Here is a 25,028-nt window from a genome sequence, read left to right as displayed (position 1 = left end):
CTTCGCTCTTCATACTCCTATGTTCAGACTGACAGTGAGGTTGCGGTGCCGATTCCTTATGCCAGAGAACCGTTGCTTCAGGGGAAACGTTGAAAGTGGCTGCAGCCGCCCCATAAGGAATAAATGGGGGGCCGCAGTAAGCCCTACCAATACTGCCCACCGCTGCCAGCTGTTGAATGTGCAGACGTTGGTTCTTTAGGTAACAGCTCAGTGGTGTGAGGTGCCCGCCGGAGGGACCTGCGTGGGATTGCTTGATACTGAGACAGTATGAACTTTGCCTTAGTGTGCATTGCGTGTTTCTATTTTCTCTTTTCTAAGTAAATTTATTAATGTCTACATTTATTTGTATTTTATATATATTATATAATTTGTATTATATAAGAAATATGATTAATGTCTAGTTGGAATGTCAATCTTACCCCTGAAGAAGCCCGCTTAAGTGAAATGTGTCGGGCAATACTGAAATGACAGCAACCAACTACTGGATATGCATATATCAGAAAATCATGCAGCGTTTGTATGGGGCCTAAGAAGTAAACAATGTTTGTGTGCCAGAACGCCCTCTCTTTCTTTTCCTTACTCTAATTGAATATATTGTGCCTTGTTCTAGATTTCACTCTTGGTTTTGATTACCCCAGGCAATAACCTTTGGCTACTTATTTCAACCATGCTAGGAGAGAACAGGAGAGAACAGTTTCCTTTTTGGGATTGGAGGATCAGGACAGCTTACCTCCTATTGAATCCTCATTTGGAGAATTGACACAGCGCCTCTCTACTGCAGACTTTTACAAGCTCCTAAATATTGCTTGGTAGGCAAGGTAAAACCTTGTTTCGGATTATTCCTGGTTTATCTTATGTTCTTAGGCCAGTTATATGGAACAATAGGTCCTCTTTGTCCCAGAGGTGGGTGGGTTTGGATGAAGCAGATTGCTGATTAAAAGACATCAGCATGTTATCTGCATCAGCACCCTGTGCCCAGTGGGCAGGGCCATGGATACGCCAGTTACCCTCTTCCCTCATTCTTCTAAGTTAGGTGATGTTGGCCATCATTCTGGCACACTGATGACATGTCAAACAATAGGTACTGCAGGGGACAGCAGGATTTAGAAGAAAAATAAAAATAAAAAACTAGCTCTGAGTTTCTGGGGGCAGCTGAGTAACATTGCATGCACAATAGCGCCTTGGAAAGGTAAAGTGTGCTGCAGCAGTGGTCATCTGGTCTTACTGGCCTCGCATTCTTTATCTAACAGTTAGATTTTTAGACTCTCGTTCACATGTTTATAGACCACAAAAGCCCAAGAGGACTTAGTAAAGAAGATGACACACGTCAGTAACTCCTTCTTCCTCATCAAATGCCTTAAGTTTCAATTATACAGATTCAGGAAATCTGTGCTCTAGGAATTCTTACATTTTTTTATTATTGTTAGATTTATATAATTATTCAAAAGGATAAAAGACAAAAAAATTGAAACCAGTTTCAAATTAAACCAAAATCAATAAAATGTTTATTTTACATTGCCACAAAGGGAGGGCCAGGTGATAGGGTGACCATGGTGGTGCATTGTTGGGAGACCCAACAATCACCCCATTGAAGGAAGTTCCTGAACCAAAACCTTCATTGTAGGATTGACAAGAATTATTTTAACTAATGCTGCAGATGTATCAAGATTCAAATAAACTTTTGAAATGTTATGATGAAGGTTACATGGGATTTTATTGACTGTACTGGAATACATAATGATACAAATGCAAATATATTACTGCTGTGTAGCAATACATTATGTAAACACTTCCACAGCACGCTTCACCTATTGCATCCACCTCTCCACAGCACTCATTGTGCATGTCTTGTTACTCAGCTGCCCCCGTGAACTTTTTATTATTTTTTTAATTATTTTTTATCTACAGTTTGGAAGGTTTGAAAAAAATAATTCAACTCAGCCTGCAATACTCAGATTCTATTTCCTGCTGTCCCCTGCAGTACCTCTTGCTTGACACCAGATGTCACCGATGTGCTAGAATGATGCACAGCAGTTTTGTAAAATATTTTTCAAGGCAGCGGATGAGAAATCCCAGCCAATCACAAACAAGCATCTAAATGCCCAGTCACCGGGCTAAGAATATGAAATAACAAATTTCCTGATGACTCTGCAGCCTGCAGACACAAACAACACATAGAATATCCTTGACATGAATAAGGTCAAATTACTTCTATACATTTCAAATTACTTATCATTCCTAGCACTCTCCTTGGTAAAAGGCAGCTCCAATTTTGTTTGGATTCATTTCTCTGCTCTGCTCTTAACTTAGGACATTTTCCGATCTGTCTTTATATACTGTAGCTGATTGTGTACTAATGAGAAAAGCTGCTATGGGACTGCATCCCTCGAGAAAAGGAAATTCAAGGTGGTGCTGTACCCTTCCAGTCCTTGTGGGGCAGAACTCACACCTCTCCATTCTCCAGCCACTGCAAGCATTTATCCACCAGATGAGGCAATGCCTGCTCCCCCTGCTGGATAATGTGGTTACTACTGCTGGCTTGTAGGTAGTGTGCTGATGTAGAGGAAAATGTCTAAGGGGGGAGCCAGGAATCTACACATTTGTAAGTGGCCACATAAAGGTAAGTGTATTCATGCTTCTAGGAGCTGACCTTTTGGGTAAAAGTTCTCCAGTAATGACAGAGCCTCAATATGCACTCAGAGATCCCAACTCTATTGTGTCCATTATAAGGGGTCCCCACCACCCCTGTGCCGAGTTCCTGGGCTTGTGCACCTGCTGTACCCATTATAAAGGGGGGCCCCCAATATCCCCCCCTGAGCTCCTGAACTGTACACACCTGCTGTGCTCATTATGAGGGGGTCCCCACCATTTCCCCAAGGGTCAACAATTGGGCCAGGAATTAGGTCAGTGTGTCCTTATTGTTGGAACATTCAAGATGTAGAAGATGCCGGGCACGGACTCAGCCCACCTCTGACTGACTGCTTCCTTCCAGGAAATGGACAATGGGCCTCTGATTGGTTCTTGGGAGCCAAAATCATTGCTGGAATTCTCCAAAGGGCATTGGACGGGAACTTCAGGAAAAAAAAAACTGTTTAGACTCCAAAATCTTTATAGAAAAATTAAAACAATCACAGGCAATGCTAAGCATCCCTTAGAAAGCAGCAGATACTAGTGCTTGGCTTGCTTCTAATAATTCCAAGAAAGGCTGATGTAGGCGAAGGAGCCCCCAGGATTGCAAATCCGGTCCCTGGTGTCACAGAGAATATGAATTACTGATCATTGCACCTACAAAGAAAAACTCTATGTGTTGGGGAATTTGCAGAGGAGAGCCTCAAGGCAGGAGTTCTGCCACTAGATATTGTTCATATCTGAGTAATCAAAGAATATCTAATGCCACATTTTTTTGGCTAGGGAATAGTTAAACAACATTTAATGTTTAGCACAAGCTAAAAACAAATCATAATTAATCAAATTCAAACACAGTAAAAACAACTGTAAATGGATTGGCTGCTTTCTTAGTGAATACTGGTCTGTAATATAGGGATAGGCTGCATTTCCAGTGATATCACCGGTCGCTAGTGAAGGGATTGGCTGCATTCCCAGTGATGTCACCGGTCGTTAGTGAAGGGATTGGCTGCATTCCCAGTGATGTCACCGGTCACTAGTGAAGGGATAGGCTGCATTCCCAGTGATGTCACCGGTCTGTAATATAGAGATAGGCTGCATTCCAAGTGATGTCACCGGTCGCTAGTGAAGGGATAGGCTACATTTCCAGTGATGTCACCGGTCGCTAGTGAAGGGATTGGCTGCATTCCCAGTGATGTCACCGGTCACTAGTGAAGGGATAGGCTGCACGTTGTCCATAAAATCAAGGAATATTTCATGCCAAACTGTTCTTTTTCAGCTAGGGCTGCATTTCTCTGCCTTTTTAACATGGGGAAACCCTTGAAATAAACTTTAGGTTCTGGAGAACCTCGCCTATGATTACTATATCCATAGATCACAGTACATTAGTGTGGTGGTCAGTAGGAAGAATTCTTCTTACATTGCTGGCCATTGGGAAGAATGTCACCCTTAGAGATAGCCAAAAAGATCATTGGGGTCACTTAACCTCCCAACCGTTAAGCCCGTACTTTTCCGTACTAAAAAAAAGTTGCAATTATCGTTAACCCCAAACTTTTCTCCCTACATTAAAATCCTCACTTACCCTGGTCATCCAGCGTCGTGTTCGTGTTCCAGCGTTGTCCTCCAGCGTCAATCTCCCTCTCCAGCGTCGGGTGCCGTCTCCTATACCAGCGGGACCGGTAAGATGCCAGCCGGCTTCTTACCTGGTCCCGCTGATCATCCAGCGTCGTTCTCGTTCCAGCGCCGGGTGATCTCTGAAACAAGAAGCCGGCCGGTGGAGGAAAAAAAAAAAAAAAGCCAGCTGGCTTCTTGTGCGTGCGTGCGTGATGATGTCGGCGCGTGTACGGGAAATCCAAATTGAAACTCATTCATTTTGTATTGGATTGAACACAAACTCCTGTATCCAATCCAATACAAAATAATTAAAAATAAATACAAAGTGTGTATTTTGTATTGGATTGGATACAGGAATTTGTATTCAATCCAATACATTTTTTTTTTACATGATTGTGTGTTTAAAACATTTTTTATATTCATTATATCTACTAGAACCCCTGTTCAGACATATTTCTGTAAGTTACAGGTCTACAATTTAAAAAAAAAATTTCATGAAAACCTGTAACGCTTTTGGTACAGAAATCTAGACCTCAGTGTGACGCCCAGGTGGTTAAACTGCCCTGGGAGGAACAAATTGCTCAAAGAACCTGTAGCATTTGGGGGAACTCTTTTTGAAAAACACCGGGCTAGAAAAATGTAATAACATTCTCAAACCAAAAATCCCCCCACAATTCAAACAATAAACACTAAATAAAAACAATAAAACACATTTTATAATAAATTCCAGTGCTATAATTTATTTTGAAATTGATGATTTTGGACTTAATGGGAATAGTCAATCCAATAAAGACAAAAAAAAAAACAGAGTTGAAAACAAAAGCATAAGATATAAAGAAAAACAAAAAAAAACATACATTTAATCAGAACGTAACCTGCCCATTTGTCAGCCACATTGTGAACACACAACAAACCGCCTCGTGGGACCAGAATATTATACAAAAGTGATTCTGTTAAATAAGGCTTTCACGACCAGATATTGGACTAAGAATGTTTTGTTTTTATCAATGCTAGAAAAAAAGGGAGGTTGTTAAGTCGGACATCCATTGTAATGTGCTGAGAAATGGCGCAGGAACCGACGGGTGGTTTCATAGCCCTCCGCAACCAGAGGTAGATTGGACCTGGAGAGGCAAGTGCTTGACGCAGGTGCTGCGGACTGCTGGCTATGGGACCGCCCTTGAGGGTCAGTATTTTTTGTTTCCGGTGAGGACCTTCTGGGAATCCCTTCACGTTTGTAAAAATCAGAACAGAACCGTAAATTAGACAAAAAATAATTATGTAACAGACTTTTTTTTTTTTTTTTTACAAAAGGAGTCACAATCTTGTTTGCGATCTTGGTTGGGCCTGTAGGTCACTTTAGGTAAAAGGTCCATGAAATAAAGTCATTCATTCTCCTATGGCCAGCAGGGTATAAAGAGTACCTGTTGTGCATGGCAGGGCAACGTCAAGCTCATCGGCAGCCTGGGAGCAAAACGGATGAGACACTTGGCATCTTTTGCCATGTCATCTAGTATATTCCTAGGTATAACGTATAGGCAAATCAAATCCCATTTGCCCCACCCCTGTAAAATAAAAGGCAGCATACGTCAGGAGCCTACTGTCGCCAGTCATGTGACTATTCTTCACCTAGGCTTTTCTTTTTGCAGTCACATGACTCAATGTCTAGGCAGTCATGTGATCCATACTTTGCACCACTGACGCGTTTTACGCCTTTTGGTGCATTAAAATGTATGTGAACCAGCAGGGAGCTGGTCTCTACCCACAGGCCCACCTTCTAGGCATATACCAAAACACCCTCTCCATCACACAGGTACTCTTTAAAAACCTGATGTGACTCTCACAATAAATGTACCAATAAACGCTCAGTCAGCTAGCAAAGATTTTTATCATATAAAAGGGGGGTTAAAAAAAAGCTTGATTTTACAAATCCTGCTGGAAATCCAACGACAATCAATCCAGCAGGGAATGCGGGAGGATGCCAAGCGCACAGTCTCTCTGCCTGTGGTAGCCGGGGGCACTTCTGAAGAGAGAACCGTCACTTCATCGGGCGTCGCTTCGCAGCCAATGGGCGCTTCAAGTGGGATAAGGCTCCAAAAAGTGTCATTTTGCTTTCTTTGTGATCGACATAGCACACAGTTGTGGAAACAGCTAGTGCACCCCTTTTAGCCAAAATTAAAACACAAGCAAAAAAAAAAATAGGGGTAACAAAAAAAAAAATAAAAATACCATTTGTCAAAAATTCTACGCTTCACGTTTTAAGCTTGGGCTCAAATCGTTTTACCATAACATGATATACCCAGACGATATAAATTCATATTCATTTGTATGTAGTATATACATTGACCGCTTAGTGTAACTGCTCTTCCCCGACGCCTGACTGAATAAAAGGAGGGCAGCAGATCCATTACTTTGTAGGTTGTATTTATGACCGGATCTCTTATGCTTGTACAGGCTGTAAAGTGGAATTTATTTATTATAGGGATGGAAGTATGATCAACTTTGATGGTCTGAAAGTGGCAACAGAAAGAAATTGTACATGGGGGCAGGTGGTGCCCCCTAGAGCACGGGCATGCTGTGGTACACGAATACAGTCATTGGGATGAACCTTTAAATGGAGTAAGAGAGCTAGCCATAGATGTGGTGACAAAAGTTTTACAGGTGATCGCAAGTTTTAACTCCACTCCCTTGCGGTTGAATCAAAAGGGCAACTGATCTAAAGAAACATCACATGTACCAGGCCTGCTGCAAGTACACAACTGAACTGTCCAATATAGGGTCAGCCACTAGGGGGAGCCGCTACAAACCTTTATAGGAAAAACCAAAGTGAAAATACTGCATTTTGGGTGAATGTTACCATAACCAAATTTGGCAAAAAGCAAATAGACACACAAGAACTAATACTATCCTAGGGTTAACTGCATCACAAAAATATAAAATGATTCAGATTTTTGATACACCTTTTTATTTCGGTTTTCAAACACATAAAATTGCTGCTCACTTTCATCATCAATGTGGCAGAAAAGACAAAAAACTACAAAAAAAAAAAAAACTCATTGGAATGGTAAAATATTGCTTTATCGCTCGGCAGGTGGGGATAATGAGGGTATTACGTACCATCCAGGTGAATGTGTGAAATGCCTACCTATGGGTGGCCCAACCACGCAATAAGAGGGAGGGTGCTGGGATGTTGGTAGGGACAATTTATTTTTTTTATTTCATTTTTGAGAATGTCTGCCATGATCATTTTGGACCCTGAGCGTCTGTGGTCCTAATGATGCCATAACAACGCCTCATAGGCCGGATTAGACCATTGGAGCAACACTGGTAGCCAATTGTTTTTCAAAAATGTCCTGACCAATTAGGACTTGCCAAAGCCAGAGCAACTAAAGCTCGTATAAAGCAGCACTCTGTGTGTGTGGTAACGCTTCCTACTGTGCAGAAAGGTTTCATCAAGAGCCTGTAGATGCATAATAGAGCCAGATTGGTGATAAACACATACAAAGGTCATGGCTTTACTGTCCAGTCCTAAAGGAAATCCACAGCTTTGTCAAAGTTAGAAATCACTAAAGGTGAAGCATTATAGTTACCAAGCTTCCCATAGTTTCAGAACTGGCTGGCCCACAAAGTTACTTATCAATATTTGCCAAGATTCTGCATTCCATCCCTTGTTCAGGCCTCTAGTCTTCAATATACAATTAATAACCCTTTGAAAAAAAATTTGTGGTGTGCCTGCTCACAGTAAATAATGTGCGGCATGAATCCCTGCATACCAAATGGACACTAGAGGGCGAACAAGAGCAAGAAGAGGCAAAGTTGCATTAGTTAACAGCACTAGGATCCGCGTGGGCGGGCCTATTTTAATAATTGGCCTGAAACAAGGCTAGAGCAGTAAAATGACTTTCTCTAAACATTATTTCATGTCCTTCAAATTTAACAAAACTCATCTTTTAATATACAAACCGTCAAGGTGCAGCTGGACTACAAGTCCCACCCTCCAAAGCCTGGTCCACACATTTTAGGTTTCAAAACAACCCCTCCCCACCAAAAAACAAAATGCATTACAGTCGCAAATTATTATTTACAAGAAGCTATATGAAGTGTAAATCTCTCGGAAAGAGCCAGAGTAGCTTCTGCTTCAGTCAATCTTGTCTTTGCAAGACTTGCAGTACTAGTAAGACGGGCGGCATTATGGGTTGGTGGTGCATGTGGAGTGGAGGAGGGGTACGCCTGTATGTGTGAGGGTGTATGATGTTGGTGTGTGTGCTTTGGCAATAAGTCACAGCGGTTACATGATGCAGCACTTGTTCTTGTGGTTGTGAGGGTCTTTGAACCGTAGCCTCTGCTTGGGGCGGTATTTCTCCAGGTAGGTCAGCTGCTTGCTGTTGATGGCACCCCGCCGTTTCCTGGAAGAAGGAATGAAAGTCTTTAACAATTGCCCGTAATGTGGAGGCACCATGAACAGATAGAAAAGCAAGAAAACTGAAATGGACAGCATCAGATACTTACTGTCGGATGAACTGAATGGCATCTTCGTACTTCATTCCACTCTCTATAAGGGCGAGTGCGACTAGGACGGGAGCTCTGCACAACAAACAAAATAAATTGTTAGAAAAATATGTTTGTATAGCCAATCCTTGAATAAATAAAACATAAAAGTTGGAACCCTTTTATTGTTTTTGCCTTTGCACAAACTATATTCTATGCAGCCAGTAGGTGGAGCTCTAGAGCAACCCCTGACTTTCATTCAGCTGCATTACAAACTTCAATTAGAGAGACACAGTAAGCTGTGAGCAGCGACAGCAAATCTTCATCTTCGTCTTAATGAATACCGTATATACAAAATGTGTTGGAGGAATCACTTAATATTCATTATGCATTTAAATAAATTGGGACAAAAATACAGTCAAGAAAAGAACATTAGTGTGGTGTTCATAGGTAAGAATGCTTCCTACATTGCTGCCACTGGTAAGAATGTCACCCTTACAGATAAACAGTTCATTGGTGTCCACAGATTTTTTTTAAAGTTTATTATTAAATATTGGACATATTTCCGTGTGTTATGCCTAAAATGTAAAACAAATTTCCATACGAAAAAATGTAATGCTTTTTGTGTGAAAATACGGAAAGAATTAGAACGCTAGGGGGGTTTAACTGACCTGAGATGTACAATGTGTTCATTGCTCAAGGAACTCCTAGCAACCACTGGAGGAATCCTAGGGATCCGCAGAACCCTGTTTGGGAAACACTGCCCTATAGTTCAAGCGGCACAGCTGGCTGCACTACTTACTTCCGCCAGCAGAGGGGGCACTTATACAACCTAATGTACTTCAATGGTTCTGTACTACCAAAGTAATTCTCTAAAGTTTATTGCATGTGAACCTCACACCTACTGCACATTGATCTTAGATTGGAAGGTATCAGTGGCCACTCAAATCACAACACAGTCAAATCTGCTACAGTGTACTGGTCTGTTCGGAAGGTAAGGTAGTAGGATGTATGCATGGGGGCATAAAGCAAATGGAAGTAGAAATAACCATTAGGTTTCCAAGAATAAAAGGTCATCAGAAATTGTTACACGGCAATATATGAGAGGGGTGGCTATGTATTTATCGTTCACAAGGGGTGCGAGATTATAGGAGGAGCCAGAAGTGGCAGACAAGACACGGGGGGAGCGCAGACCTTGCATGGCACCGCAGAGTTGAATTAAGAGATGTGGGGGAGCGCAGACCTTGTATTTCTGAAGCACAACAAAATGGGGGGTATGTCTACCATAATGTGCAAATACCCTGTGTATCTTGCATGCTATGCCACAGGAAACATCCACGGTCTTTTGATCTGCAGAAGCGCAATTATTTTTTGCAATCCCTTCAGTTACATGCAAATTTAGCGTTTTATAAAAGACAAAAAAATGACTGCGTGTTTTATATAAATTATTTCCCTCTTAGGATAAATACTTTGTGTGACCTGATGTTATTGTGCACAATTATGTAACCGTTTACATTTATAGATATTTAAAAGACATGCTTTTATTTGGCACAAGTTTTAAAACCACTATACTATGACTTCACGATAATCAGTTTCTGATCTGCATTGGGAATTTAGGCCAGGACTGAGAGCCAGCAGCCATACAAAGTGCCAGCAGCTGGCTCTTAAAGGAAGGAAATTTATATATATAGTTCCCCTCCAGCAGGGGGCACTATGCTCCAGAACATTAATATATAGATTGGGGGAAGAAGGGGGAATTACTATTAAAGAGTATCTATAGTGCCACCATATTATGTAGTGCTGTACAATAAAGAGGGATTACTTGAAAGAAAACATGTAAAGGATGGAGCATAAACCACAACAAGAATCGCCTACCTGCCCAGTCCGGCCACGCAGTGAACGGCCACACAGCAACCGGGATCTTCACAGAATTTTGCTTTTAGCAGATTTATCCAATCTTCCACAATTTTGCTGGGGGGAGGAGCTCCATCGTCAAATGGCCAATCCTGAAGCAGGAGAGAACAAGTCGAAATGAGAGATCTGTTTGCCAAATTTATTTAATCCAAATTGAAATAGGACCAGGCTTGTCAGTAAGACAGTGCTTTTTTTTTTATGCAATATAGTTTATAAAATGCACAAAACACCCTAATCTGATATTTGGGTAGATATAGAAGAAACAAAGTAATGCAGCCTTGTAATATTTAACACATTACATTTATAAAAAAACTCCCCCCTACTATTAATACAGAGCTCATATTAGGGGAGGGAAATACAGAACAAGGACCCAATCAGCTGTGTCCATGGGCTAACAACTAATTTGTTGATAGGAGCAGAGAACAGAGTGACCCAGGTGAGTATTAGTGTGCCCCCCCTATAAAAGGGTGATCAAATTCAATTTTTTTTTTTTGGGGGGGGGGGGGGGTTGGTAGTTTTGTATGGCGGCGATCATTGACTGGCCGGTGCAGCGGAGGTCGGGAGAAGGACCCCGATGGGGGCATTGGCCGCAGGTTATGGCAGAAATACGGCACACTAGGAGAAGTGTCTTCCCCTTAGAGTGACACATGGCTCCCCACACGTGGGTGCTCTGGGGTCTGTGCAACTTAGTGGTCCGCAATCTCCAAAAGGTTGGGAGCACTGGGGTAAATAGCCCATTCACTTCCTTGATGCACCAATGATTAAGGGGAAAAGGGCAGCCAGGGTGTTACAAAAACAATAAAACACAACACAAAAGAAAAAAAATAAAAAGAAAAAAAAACTTTGGCACTATCAAAACATGACAGCAAGTTTAAATGATCATCAGAGAAAGATAAAATTGTTACACTGAAGCCAGGCAGTAACTATTTGTATCGCTTTGTATCACTTGTTCCTGTTGGCATTCACCTTTGCCCTCCTGCCGTAAATCCTATTGGCATTGTTGGTAAATGCCCCCCCATCCAGGTGATAACAATAAACCTGAATGGTTTCTATTTCCAGCGAGCGGTGTGCATGGCGGGGACGTGCATGTTGCCACCCTGGGATTATTCACCCGCCGCGCAGCCACAAAGCCTTTCATTAAAGTGACAAATATAGCCGTTATCGCGCTCTCCGGCAAGGTCTGCTATTTATAGAGCAATGGAAACACAGAGCGCCGGAGGAAAGGCCTTGCAAGACCGTGAGCTGTGTAAACGTGTTCCAGTCTCATAGCGGCCGAGACAACAGGAGATGAGAAATCACCGACACTAAAGGGCTCCATGTCACAAACAGGTGCCATGTTTTTCCCCCCCCATTTTCTTGCTGCAGAGCTCTTCCCGCCACTTTACACTCATTGCATATGACCGGCTTACTATTGACAACGGAGGGGTCTGAGCACATTGCGGCTTCCTAGAAAACACAGCTGTGCAACGTGTGCTGCCATGGCTGTGTGTGCTCACCAACCGGGTGACAACATGCAAACAAATTTGGGGTATGGAAACAGACCGTTGTCACAGAGTGCCTGAATTGACACCTTCAGGTATAGTCTAAGTGAAGTAAAGCATCTTCTGGAATTAAATAAACTCGAATATACGAGTAGCAAATTTTCTGTGTTTGGGCCATATTGGGAAGGATTCTATTCACTTCCTGTAGCAAAAGAGTAACAGGAAGTGAAAGGAGATCTCTAGGAACATGTCATAAGGGCAATGTCAGGATTGTTACGAGACCCCCTGCTGGTCTCTTTATGAAATGGCAGCTTTGTGATTGAGATTTGGCAACATATGGGGCTAGTGAGAGCAATTCTTTGGAGTTCTGGTGTGGGTCACATGTCACTAGCGCTCATCTGGTGTGGGTCACTTGTCACTAGCACTCATCTGGTGTGGGTCACATGTCACTAGCGCTCATCTGGTGTGGGTCACATGTCACTAGCGCTCATCAGTTATCAGCCTTAGGCCGTTGTCACCAGAAAAGACGTGCCCATTGGGAGATTCCACGCGTCTATCTTGTTTTGCTGACAACTGTACAAATTTTCATCACTTTCACCTCATCCTAATGGTGACCTGGACAGAGGATGAACCGGCACCAACGACAGCCTGGTAGGGGGGTCTAACCTTTCCAATAAAAAAAGTTGGCTTCCATCTCCTATATTCTGGATCTGCGATATCCCAGTGGTGCCGGGGAGGTTAATTTGTGCCAGGGGGTATTAACGCAACAAAGGATTATAAAACTTGCTGCTTGGCTGGTTCTGGAATTCTTCGGCTGAAGGGTGACAGACTGGAAGGAAAACACGAAAATGGCTGGCAGACGTTGGCACCAATGCCCTGGCATGATCTGACAACATGGGGTCTGCCCAAGCACTGCCAGAATGGGGCCATGGAAGATTTCTTTATCAGGGGAATAAATGTCCCAGTCAACCCAAAGGTGGCGAATACCAGCTATGCCCATTACGTGGAAATACCTGTTGCAAATGCCCGAGTGGGTACATCTGCAGTGCCCGTCATAAAGGCTCCCACCATCTCTACTGCCCAATTTATGGGTCTGTACCCATCAGCTCCGAGGTCAGTGCCTATTCTGGAAGGCTTCCACCATCCCCATGCCAAGATCTGTACAGTGTTTGTATCAACCTTGAGGGGGGCCAACCATACCCGTGCCTGGCACCCATCATCCCTGCACTGACCTGGGAATTTTTGTCAGAACCTTCAAAAGCCAGCAGGAACCTTTAGAAGTAAAGCTCTAGCTCACTCCCACACACATCTCTTATTATGGTAACATTTGCCTGAATGCCATGTTTGACAACAGCTTTGCATGTTATTTACATGCTGTTCCATATTTCAGTCACGTGTAGAGCAGAGAATAGGATCATCAGCTCGGCTGAGTCATAGCAGAACATGCAGGGACAGAAATCTATTGCAGCTTGCTGGGCCTTGGATATGGGGGAGGTGTTTTGTTGTTTACAGAGAGCTGAACAGACTTGCAGAATGCAGTACAAGCATAACACATCGTTACTGGCAGGATCAATAGTTTTTTTGGCACTTAAATTAGTTACAAAATAATAGGTAGACCAGCAATGGCCCCCTTATCTCTCCTACTTACCATAACGGTGATGCCATCTTTTTCCAGGGGCGTCTTATCGTAGGTGATCTCGCACACTCTCACCACGGTGGTGGCCCCGTACTTCTTCAGATCCTAAAGAGAAGAACATAGAAGTCAGAGGGTGAGGGCAATGCAATGGTGTCCTTTTCTAGGATTAGGGCATGTGAGAATAGTAGAGCCAACCCCCCCAACCCGTTCTATTTGTCTCACTTGCTGCCACTGTGACTACACAGGAAATAAAGGGAAATCTACCATAGGGGCATGCAAGGTCAATATGTGACAGGGGTCCTTATCAACACCATTCTAATCAAACTTTGTTCTCTGGAGTTCCAGTTGAAACTTCATACACAAAAATATCTCCCCACCCCTTTAGAAAAATGTCTTATGGCCATTTATTAAGGTAATAGTCTGACGCCGGGCTCCATGAGGACGTCATCCCTAGGGGGCGGGTCTATGACAGCCTGCAGTCTCAGGAAACAGGTTGAATGATGCTGACTGTCAGAGCTGAGGGCATCTAGTGGTGAAGAATAAGTATTGCAGGCCACAAGTACAGATTGATTTATTTTTAATGGAGTATTGCTTTAAAGGCCAGCACCAGCAAAACGTTCACTATATATAACAAAGAAGAGTAAGAGCGTCCAACAGGTTCTCCTGATATTGCATCCCTATTGTTATCACTTCCCACAATGGAAAAAGAGACCGTTAACCTCCCCAATTAGGGCACAGATACACATTTATAATCAAGTTATTGATCTCTATCCCACCCTGTCTTGATTTTACTTTATAGATTGGTGGTCAAGAAATGATAACTTTTCCCCAATGGGGTTACAAATAACTCCTCCCATTTATTCCAAAATGGAGAAAAACAGCTAAAATTTTGTCACTGCCAATTCACACATTTCTAACTTGTCAATCACCACCTGGCCACACCCAAACCCACCTATTACATTTAGATCAACAGCACTGCCTCTGCTACCAAGCCCTGCCTACTGCTATCTGCAGTGTCTGGGAAGGGGCAGCATGGGAGACACAAAGTGAGGAGAATTTGGCCCGGCCAGAGTAATACTCATTGGTTTTACCAGGTCACTTAGAAAATGGAATTTGGACCTGTTTAGATGTAAGAATCCTCTGTAGGTTTTCCCAATTTACTACTTCTTGCCATTTCTGTTTTTTGGCTTCTCTTTGGTCAACAGACTTGATAAAGCCTTATGGCCATCGACACTAAACATCAAAAAGTTATTTAAACTATGTGGTTAATTATTTTTAGCAGTTGTTCATCAAGGATGCCGACTCCACTGCCTGAAATGCTGGTTACTTGTGGGATAATATAAATCTAGTGCAGAGTATTTTAGTGGAGAAGACTTGGACAGAGGAAGCTGGACCAGGAGCAGAGTATTTCAGGAGAGGAGTTGGAAAGAGAAAGGAGCCTGGTCCTCAAGTAGAGGAGTGTGTAGGTAAGAAGCAGAGTATCTCAGGAAATCAGCATCAGTGAATGCAGCAGAGTCCTCCAGGAAAGGAGAGTTGGATAGAGGAAAGGAGGCAGGAGAGGAGAGTTGGATAGGGGGAAGGAGCAGAGTCCACCAGGAGAGGAGAGTTGGATAGGGAGATGGAGCAGAGTCCTCTGGCAGGGCAGCGTTTTTCAGCAATGATATAACAGGCAGATCAGAGTCATCGCTATGACCTGGAGGTTTATTCAGCAATTTCATCTCTCTCCTCGGGGGAATTCATGTGAACAGTACAAGATTAATTATCTACAATGTGCCCATGGCAGGGTGATGGCTCCACCTCCCACCACTCCATCCAAATCCAGTTTATTTTTAGTTTCCTTGAAGTTCCCAAACATCCAATAAAGCCGAGAGCGGAGCTTGGACGGGTTCCACCCCCCTGTAAACCGCGCTTGGGGATTTCAGCCGATGCCAGTTTACGCAGACTCCACTAAAATAGCAAAAGCCGTGCAAACGGCTGCCAAGTCCCTGGCCGTAGACCCAGCGACAGAGCGCGGCACACACTGGACAGCTCAGTCCCAGAGTTGGCTGGCATCCTGCAGATCGCTCTGTACACAAGAAAGCCTCTCCAGGGTCTGCCCGCTATCTGCAGCGCTGCAACCTAATGAAGGGGGATGAGGATAGGAAATCTACATTTATCTGCAAAAACAGATTTGTATACATGACCATTGAGGGCAGCTTCCTGTCCAATCACAGTGAAGATTTAACCGTAAGGGACATGTTCAGCCAATATTTAAATGAAAACATACCGCAGCATCTTTAAAAGAACTTAGGAAAGGATTTTATAAATGTACAACATCACATTTGTAAAGATCAGCTGCTAGGAAACCAGCTCCTGACTATATACGCTCACCCCCAGAACTACATCTTCCAAGAGCCTTTCCGGTATGCAGGGAGCAACGCAGCTTTGCCAGGACAAATAAATTCAACACATGCAAAGATACAGAGCTAGATGGAGATGTGTAGTCCAGCAAGCAGGACTGACAACGATGGGATGGATTTTAGTGTCAGAGGAACAGTGTTGTCAAGCCTACAGGAAGACAGAAGCACACACTAACTTCTTTAGAGATGTTTTTTTTGCTAAGACATTTTAAAAGCAAGCTTGTAATGCATTTATCGCCCCAGGTCCCGTTCTGCACTGAAGAACAGAGGAGCAAATATCTCGACCATGTGACAGCGCTGGGCCAGTTGGTGCTACAACACGGGAAGTGGCTACCTGCAGATCACTCTTGGTGGCTGATTGGAGCAAAAGGGAGGCAAAATAAAGGCTGTTGGGGGAAGGGTCTGTAATAAAATACAGAGCTTTGCCTTGCCTGAGCCATCAATCTTCACGCTCTTGATGAGCTAATTCTGCTAAAGAATCCTTGGCATGCAACACTATGAAGTGTTTGATTTGGGGCCCCCCCAACTGTGGTTCCTTCCGCTAACCCCCCTTCCGCTAACATAGTAAGTGCAAGAGGGAGGGGTGGGATTGGGCATCTGACACCTCCAGAAGTGTCGAATTTTGAAGAGTCTTGCGCAAGAATCCTAAAAATTTGACACTACAGAAGTGTCAGATCATTGGCACAACAAGCAGATCTGAACTGGGGGGATTGGGGTGCCACTTAAACAGGGGGAGGAGTACTTTATCACATAAGTTTCCACTACAGTCATTCATTTTCTTTCCTTACCTCGATGAAGTTGTTCAGCGTAGCATTGGTAGGATTGTGGGTGATCAGAAATCGCATGTTTTTGTAGCAGACTTCCACTGGAGCTGGGCGGTTGATCCGTGCCATGGCTTCACAGCAAAAAAGGTACAAACTGGGCGATAAAAATGTACAAAAAACACAAATATTGTGCAAAATATATCTCAGAAAAAAAAATATACAAAGGGTCTGTAAAGTAACAACGCCCTGAACACGTAAAAAATATAAGCGACAGCAAAAACACGCTTGTCTGCAAAGGCTCAGTAGTGTTCAGTATGCAAGTCCGTGCAGACGCCGACTTCCAAAAGTCGGACAAAACGTCCAAATCCTTCCCTTACAGTAGAAAAATAAAACAAAAACTAAACAAAAAAAAAAAAATCCTGGCAGTTGCGAGGCAAATCAGCTGATCTTTCTGGACCAATCACGTTACCCCATCTGGATAGACTGTGAATTTTTCATCTGGCACGGACTGTGAAGGAAGCGCGGGATTCCGTGGCCAAGAAAGTCTTTTGCTGGAGTAGATCCACGCGCGCTTGGCTCCAATGGTTGTTGCCGATGACCGCAACCCGGCTTCCAGGGGCTGGGCAAACCGTATATTTCATGCGGAGAAGCGGTGTTGTGCGTGGCAGTATTCAAAGGTGTGTTTCAGCAGCTCCATATATTGCAAGATTCAAAAGTTCTAAAGGGAAAAAAATATATATTTTAGTCATAATTACTAGATCAATATGATGAGATAATGGATTTTAAACATTGTACATTAGAACCAGCAGCAAGTTATAGAGCCCCTGTCTTTTACTGTTTGGAGGATGCCCAGCATGATGTAGCCCAGTGTCCTCTCCAGCCCCTTTTAGCTGGGCGCACCACCTGGCACTTTTCAGTACCCACCCGACTGTTTTTGGGTGATTACTGATGAGTTGGGTCACAATACAGTGGCCAGCCACCTACAATTTCTTCACCCAGCTAAAAAACATTTCTGGGTCAAATACTGTAGTCCCTCCCCAGACTTTCACCCCTTTCATTCATTGGATTTCAGCATCCCATGTGGCTGTTACGTGGCGCAAAGCCAGCCCCTGCACTACGAAGGAGCAAGTACACCCTGCAAATATCGCCGCCCCTGTGGGCAGATTACAGGCAGGTTCCCTTTAATCTGAAATCACACACACTAAAATAAATAAAAATAAAAAATAACGCCCTAACTCCCCCCCAAACACCCCGTTACAACTTTGTGATCTCTCATCGTTTACCGACCGCAATTGGCAAGAAAACAGCTGGTTTCCTCTTGAGAAAAATACTTTTTTCAGCCCTGACAGCTGTGAACCCAGGACGGTGGAAGCTGCAGCAAACAGGTCACAAGAAAACCCCGGCTTCCTGTCACCTGCACTAAAATTAGCAGCGATCGGACGCCGTGCCTGCAGCATGCCAAGCATGTGATAGACAGAGCGGGAGGAAGAACTGGGAAACAATAGGAGGATGCCGCCCGAGGTGATGTCACTGCAGAGGTAAAAAAAAAAAAAAGTCGGGTTTATTTTTAACAAGACGTTAACAAAACGGCCGCAAAATAAGTCGCTGTGTTTTGATCTCTGACCTGCGGTGAACCTGCAGCCTCGTGGTGGCTCCCAGTGTTTACGGTACAAACAATGGCACCGCATTATCAGAGGGCGAACACACATTCCATAAAGTAAATGACGGAGGGTTACCTGAAGGGCAGCATCGACCCGTTGTGTTTATCTGCCCGGCCGGTCCACAGAGTGCTGCACTCACAAAACTACAGAACCCCGCAGAGGAGGTCCAGTACCTTGGGGGTGGATCACACAATCATTCAGAAAGGTGCTCTGATCTACGCATGTATGTATCTGTGCTTTATGCCGCAATAAAAAGTGCTATCCTGCGATCAGTTATGGCCGATAAGTACAGACGATTAAACTACATTTTTACCCGTCTTGAGGAGGGGTTACGTGGTAGAAAGAGCCCCAATGCCATTGGTTAATGTGATGGAAAAGCATATTATAAGGCAGCCAAACCCGGGTAGAAATGCCGGTCTGCTGGCTGCATGTTGCAAGAAAAAGATTCAGCATTGTGTCTGGAAGTAGCATTCGTTCAACCTACTAAGCCTGACTGTCTAGAAATGTATTTTAGGCCAGGTGGTAAGAAAACGGTAGGTGGGCGACAGCCCCTGTATTGTGATCCAACTCTTCAATAAACAGGGTGGGTCACCGAAAAGAGCTGGGTGGTATGCCCGGCTAAAAGGGGCTGGGGAGAACACTGCTCCATTCTGACTAAGCAGGGGCTATTAAACTCTGCAGAGAGACCACTGCTTACAAACAGGTGTCAGATTATTATGACTGAAAAAAATCCATTTTCAGGGACAGATGAATAAATGAATGCTGTACACACTACTCCACGATTCAAGGATTTTTATGTGCAGCCAGCTGGCAGGGGACTGGCTCTTCTGCAACCGCTTTCTAAAGAAATCTCATTTTGCTTTTTCTTCGATGCACCTGGAACGTATTTAGCCAGAACTGAAAGTTTAATTGGACTTCAAGATCGCTTTGTAAGTGTTCAAGAGAGGAGTACAACAAATTCTCAGCTGCTTGTTGCCAGCTCTCCGCAGAAACAGCAACGAGCCTCACCTCGGGCACACAACGCATCCATACGACAGCATGCACCAAGAACAGCGAGTGCCCGGACCAGCCGCTTCACGGATGAGCGGGCCAGGTGTCAATCACATGACAGGCAAAGCAAAACCTAAGCAACGGCAGACTTGTGGCAGACCTCGTTGCCAAGACAATGCGATGGCTCAGCAATTAAGCAAAACAAATCCTGCGCTCCATCCCGCTGGCACCGCAGCCTCTGCACAAGGACCCAAATTCATAGAAATGAGGCCAGATCAATTCTACGCTTTGAGGGAAGTGAGTGATTCAGACTCCATGCCAGATGTTTAACATATGACCGTCAGCTGATGGAGCAGAGCGTCTTGTATCCTTCTGCACGGTGTTCCTGTGCGGCGAGCGGTTTCCATACTGCAGTTTACATCGGGCATCAGATAAATCCAGCACGGTGGTGACAGCAGGGGGCATCTAAAGATGAGGGGTTGTCCAATGCTGCAGAGGAGACGCTGTGGTTGCTGCTGCACAAAGTTTTGTTTCTTTAGGAAGTGAGCAGTTCAGTAACTTTCTGAGTCGGTATGATTAAACTCCCAAGGTGTGATAAGGTGCAATTACTGCATCTTTTTTAATCACTTTAGTTTTTAATAGGTGAATAGAACCACTCTGCTGCAGGCAGGAGACAGCATTTTCTCAGTCATCTCCTCCCCCAGACTGCAACATTGTAACCTTGTAACACACTGAGGATACAATGCATTCACAGGGACCACAAGCACTTCAAAGCCACGGATGGCAGGAAGGAGGTCACATATTGTACAGGTGGTTATAACCCCGCCATGGGAACGCAGACACCAACAGGCACTTCTAATACAAAGATGATGTAAAACCGCCGACATTTGTGTTCTCACAATCAATTTTTTACAAGTGGCTGGGGATGGCCTGAGCATGCAAAGGGTTAACCTGAGAAAAGTAGGCGAGAAAGAAGGTGAGCGCAAGCGGAAGACTGAGTGAGCGCAAGCAAGAATGTAAGTGCAAGAAAAAAAAAAAGCACAAGAATAAAAAAAAAAAAGAGGCAAGATAGTTAGGAAAAGAGAGCACAAACATACAATAAAAGCAACAAAAGAAAGAGCAGGAGAGCAAGCAGGTGAGAATGAGTGCAAAAGTGATGCAAAAGATTCTATACGCACATACAGAAACACCAATCTCCATGCGCACCTGATGAAATGCATTACTGGCACGCTCAGTGACATTACATAACATAAGCCATGCAAACACAGCTCGCAGTACATCGTACATTCCCAGGGACCTGACCCCGAAGGTAACAATCGCTTCCCTTTGGAATGCAGCAGACCAACAAATCTGTACAAACAAAACCTCCTCTACCTGCCACCACCCTGAAATGAACCTTCACCTGAGTGTCACCTGGACAGGTAGACGTGACTGTACCAACCGCTATCCAACAAAGAAAAAACACAAACATTCGTAACCCTCAATCCCAAAAACAAAGGTAGATGCCAATGACCATCTGCGGTCCCATTTTCACCTGTCCCAACCCAAAGTAACAAAGATCTGCATTTCCTGCGCCAAAAACTTGATGTTAAAAAAAACAAACAAATAAACATTAAGCAAAAACAAAGCGAAGTTTTATTAAATTTGAAGGCGCAAAATAAAATAGTCACCCCATCATTCCGCTGTACCCCGTGTGTGGTTTATCTGCAGATGCCCATGTGGATGAGCCGTTCTTTACGTTCTCCCCCTCCCATCTATTCCTTAATCTGTCTGCCATGTTTCCTGCAATAGCAAAGTAACAAAAACGTGCAGAAAAAAATGTGACTTACGGAGCGTCGAGGACCAGCGTCTCCCTGGAGCAGCATACACACGGCAGGCAGGGAAGTGAATAGTACTGGTGAGCAGAGTGAAAGGCGTCTGCACAGAACCAGTTGGAGCTGCCTCCCCCGGCCACATGACACTGACAGCGCAGCTCGTGTCACACACATACTCCTCTACTCCTAATACTCTTAGGGTAACTAATCCCTGCACAAATATGCTTTTCTTCCTTCTCCGCCTCCCATTCCTGGGACGGCCGGGGGCTCCTGGCCAGGGATTGTAGGATTCTAATCATGCGCTTGGCATGCAAAGCATTGAGAGCTAAATGCATTTAGCTAAAGTATTTGCAACTTTCTGTTCAACCAGTCCTGAGATTGATACAGCTCGCCCTGAATATTTTGTACCACACTTTAATGGTCAGCTCCCCACATAAGAATGTGATTGGACTGTGAAGGAGCAGCAAAAGGCTGATGGGATCATCTCTCTGCTCGCTTGGATCATCTTGATTTAGGGTACTTGACTGGCTCCCAGTCCTGCCCCTTCCCCCTTGTAAAAGGGGATTGAGGCATGCAGCCTGCAGCGCCAGTCTTTTTGCTGCAGGGCATTAGAATTCACACAGGAAGCAGACCCAGCCAATGTACATAGGAAGCTCTCTGGAATCTGTAGATTGGGAAGGAGAGGAGTTTCTGACTTCCATATTTGATGGAGAGTATAAGCAGCCTAATTGGTTGTCACTCGTCACATGACTACAGTGCTCAACCCAGAAATTTTTTTAAGCCGGGTGGGAAGAAATTTTAGGTGGGTGGCAGTCCCTGTATTGTGACCAAACTCTTTGGTAACCACCCAAAAACAGCCGGGTGGGTGCTGAAAAGTGCCGAGTGGTGCGCCCAGCTAAAAGTCCCTGGGGAGAACCCTGGACTATGCGTACCAACCCGATGTGAACCTATAGAAGTTCCAAATTTTGGTTTCAGATACTCCTATCTTCTCATTCCAAAATAAAGGCTAGAAAATAAAAATGTTTTTCTAATACACACTTCCAATTTTTATCGTTGGAAATGAACGACGAACGAACGAAGAACGACCGATTGGCCAAAAATCGTTCGTAAAAAAAGTAACCAACGACGCCGACCAACAAGGATAGTCGTTGGAAATGAACGACCGGACCGGCGGATCGGATTGGACGACGATCGTTGACCATCTATCGTGTGTACGGTCATTCAGTGATCGTTCATGGTCTGAGCATGCGTGATGAACGAACGTTCGCTCACTTCCTGTGGTGCACGTCACTTCCTGTATTGTTCAAACGATCGCATCTATGGTGTGTACAATATCTGCGAACGATCGTGTCGTTATCTGTATGTACAGGATCGGTGCAGATATCGTGCAGGATCGTTCGTCGTTAGTTTAGCAACGATAATAATTGGAAGTGTGTACGTAGCTTTAGAAGTAATCAATTCTTTCTTAGCAGTCTTTCAGCAGGGATGCAAATTACATTTCCTGATATACAGGAAGCCTCCAAACTACAGGAAGACTATAAAGAGCGTCAGGAAGAATACAAGTTACCAAAAATAAAGTCAGCAAGCAAAAATGCCAAATCACAAAATTATAATAGGAGCCACAGCCCAAAGAGAAAAGCGTCTCCCCTGCCAGCATGCTGCAGGTGAATATTCTTGATTTAAGTGAGAGATTCATCAACCACCTCTGAGATGTCATCCCTGCAGTTTACCAATCAGCAGAGAGATTGACTAGTAGGGGGCGGGTTTGACTTCCGTTGAGAGACCACTGATTACAATGGTGGGTGCGCCCTAATAAGTATGCAGGAGGGAAGCGCAGAGACAAATCCTGCAGGTTATAAGAGGTATTACATTCCTATACTATACGGCACAATAGGTGTAAGGCAAAAATATGGACACGCCAAGGGACACGTCCCATGCATTACAACTCTGCTGCCCAACAGGAGTTGTCCTTTAAATATCACATAACAAGCAGCAAGGAGAAGGGGGGTATGCACAGGGAACGCGCAGCTTCACTGGAGAAATCATCCCAGGATATTCTGTGTCAACAACTCGCTGCTTGCCATGGCAGCAGTAACCATGTTTGGCTTTCTGTAGGTGCCGATGGCTTGGGATCAAATTCCAAAACTTCAATCAATGCAGACGATGATAAAATGGCCAACAAGGCGCACCCTAGAGGCCGGTTAAAGATTTTTAAAGAATGTTTGGAAGCTTCAACTTAAAAATAGGCAAAAATATACATCGAAATTTCAGCTTACAACATGGCTGCTACTACAACATACAAAGACAACTCTGGTCTTCTACCTTGTTTGGTGAAGACCTTTTTCTGTTCCGGCACAAAGGAGCTCCCCGTGTACCCAGTCTATAAAGCCATGCATTGGTCAGTTTGTTTAGGAAGAACTCAACTTGCATACCACAGTCACATCTACAGCATTCAAAGACCATTGTGGTCTTCCAACCTAATGGTCACTGTTGAGTGAAGGCCCTTCTCCGACCCCGTCCAACTTCAAAAAGACATGGTGTGACCAGATTATATAGGAGGAACTAAGTAGAATACAACAATATTGTATCAATAACATACAAGTACAACTGTGGTCATTCAACCTTGTGGTAACAATTTGGTGCAGGCCCTTCTCAGACCCCAATGACTATACCCAAAGCCAACATGAAAAGTCATGGTGTGACCAGTTTGATATAGAAGAACTAGGTAGAATACAACAGTGTTACATCTAGAACATACAAAAGACAACTGTGCTGTTCCAATGTTTGGTGAAGACCCCTTTTCTGTTTCGGACCTTCACCGATCTCCCCATGGCTGTGCACAAAGCCATCTCCATAAGCACATGGTTTGACCAGTTAGATTTGGATGAACTTAAACGCCATACAACATACAAAGACAACAGTGGTCTTTCCACCATGTGGTCATAATTTGGTGAAGGCCTTTTTTCCAGCATGACTGCCATCTCCTTGAAGACACGGTTTGGGCGGTTAAGTGGCCTTCATAAAGCTTCAACCTCAACCCTACTGAAAACCTTTAAAATCAAAGATCACACAAGCCAGATTTTCTTAACCAACGTCAGTTCCTGACCTCACAAGCACGGCCTTTGGTTCACAGACGACCTCCAAAAACCTTTTAGGAAGGGCTTAGGTTGGAACAGTCACAGGTGAGGGCCACTTGTTCAATCTAGAGTGTGAAGTCCAACAAGAGGGGCTAGGGTCAGGTGACCCCACATTTCAGGCTATATTTTTATATTTAGGATTTCCCACCATTTCTACCCCCAGACAATGGTAACCAGGAGAATTGAAGTGCTCTATGCTCCAATAAAGTCACATGTGGAACATTCCGATACAGAAAGGAAGACTCAGCCGGAGGAATCCCAGGACCCTTGATTTTTTACGGCCCGATCTACAGGCTATAGCTGGATTGCTCCGGCTCTGCTGCCTAATATAGGAGTCGGCATCGCATGCTGGCAGGAATGTGTAACCTTAGCTCCGGACGTCACCGGGTTACTCTGTACTGACCAACGTGATTGGGTGCAAGAGTAAAGAGGCGGCAAATAAACCAATAATATCAGCAGAATAATTACATAAACAAAGGAAAAACACACACCAATGCAACATCTATAC

At 44.0% G+C, this 25,028-nt stretch overlaps 1 protein-coding gene across 4 annotated transcripts in view; it reads right to left on the bottom strand.

Moving 5' to 3' along the window:
* Window positions 1-7,180: 7,180 nt before the first annotated feature.
* The window catches only part of PTP4A3 (protein tyrosine phosphatase 4A3), a 58,240-nt gene continuing 40,392 nt past the window's right edge, over window positions 7,181-25,028 (bottom strand). For 3 of the 4 annotated variants that reach the window (XM_072410605.1, XM_072410608.1, XM_072410609.1), the window contains 5 exons: window positions 16,943-17,636; window positions 13,768-13,860; window positions 10,600-10,730; window positions 8,746-8,820; window positions 7,181-8,642 (listed from right to left, as the gene is read on the bottom strand). In XM_072410605.1, coding sequence (XP_072266706.1) covers window positions 8,525-8,642; window positions 8,746-8,820; window positions 10,600-10,730; window positions 13,768-13,860; window positions 16,943-17,047 — 522 coding nt within the window. In that variant the 5' untranslated portion in view covers window positions 17,048-17,636 and the 3' untranslated portion in view covers window positions 7,181-8,524. Of the gene's footprint in view, window positions 8,643-8,745; window positions 8,821-10,599; window positions 10,731-13,767; window positions 13,861-16,942; window positions 17,637-21,398; window positions 21,538-25,028 lie in introns of those variants that run through there. The other variant, XM_072410606.1, reaches the window with a different exon arrangement.

This window comes from Pyxicephalus adspersus, chromosome 5, assembly GCF_032062135.1.
Source record: "Pyxicephalus adspersus chromosome 5, UCB_Pads_2.0, whole genome shotgun sequence".
NCBI classification, from domain to species: Eukaryota; Metazoa; Chordata; class Amphibia; order Anura; family Pyxicephalidae; genus Pyxicephalus; species Pyxicephalus adspersus.
The sequence above is the reverse complement of the archived record's forward strand: the minus strand, read 5'-3'. Positions and strand labels throughout refer to the sequence as shown.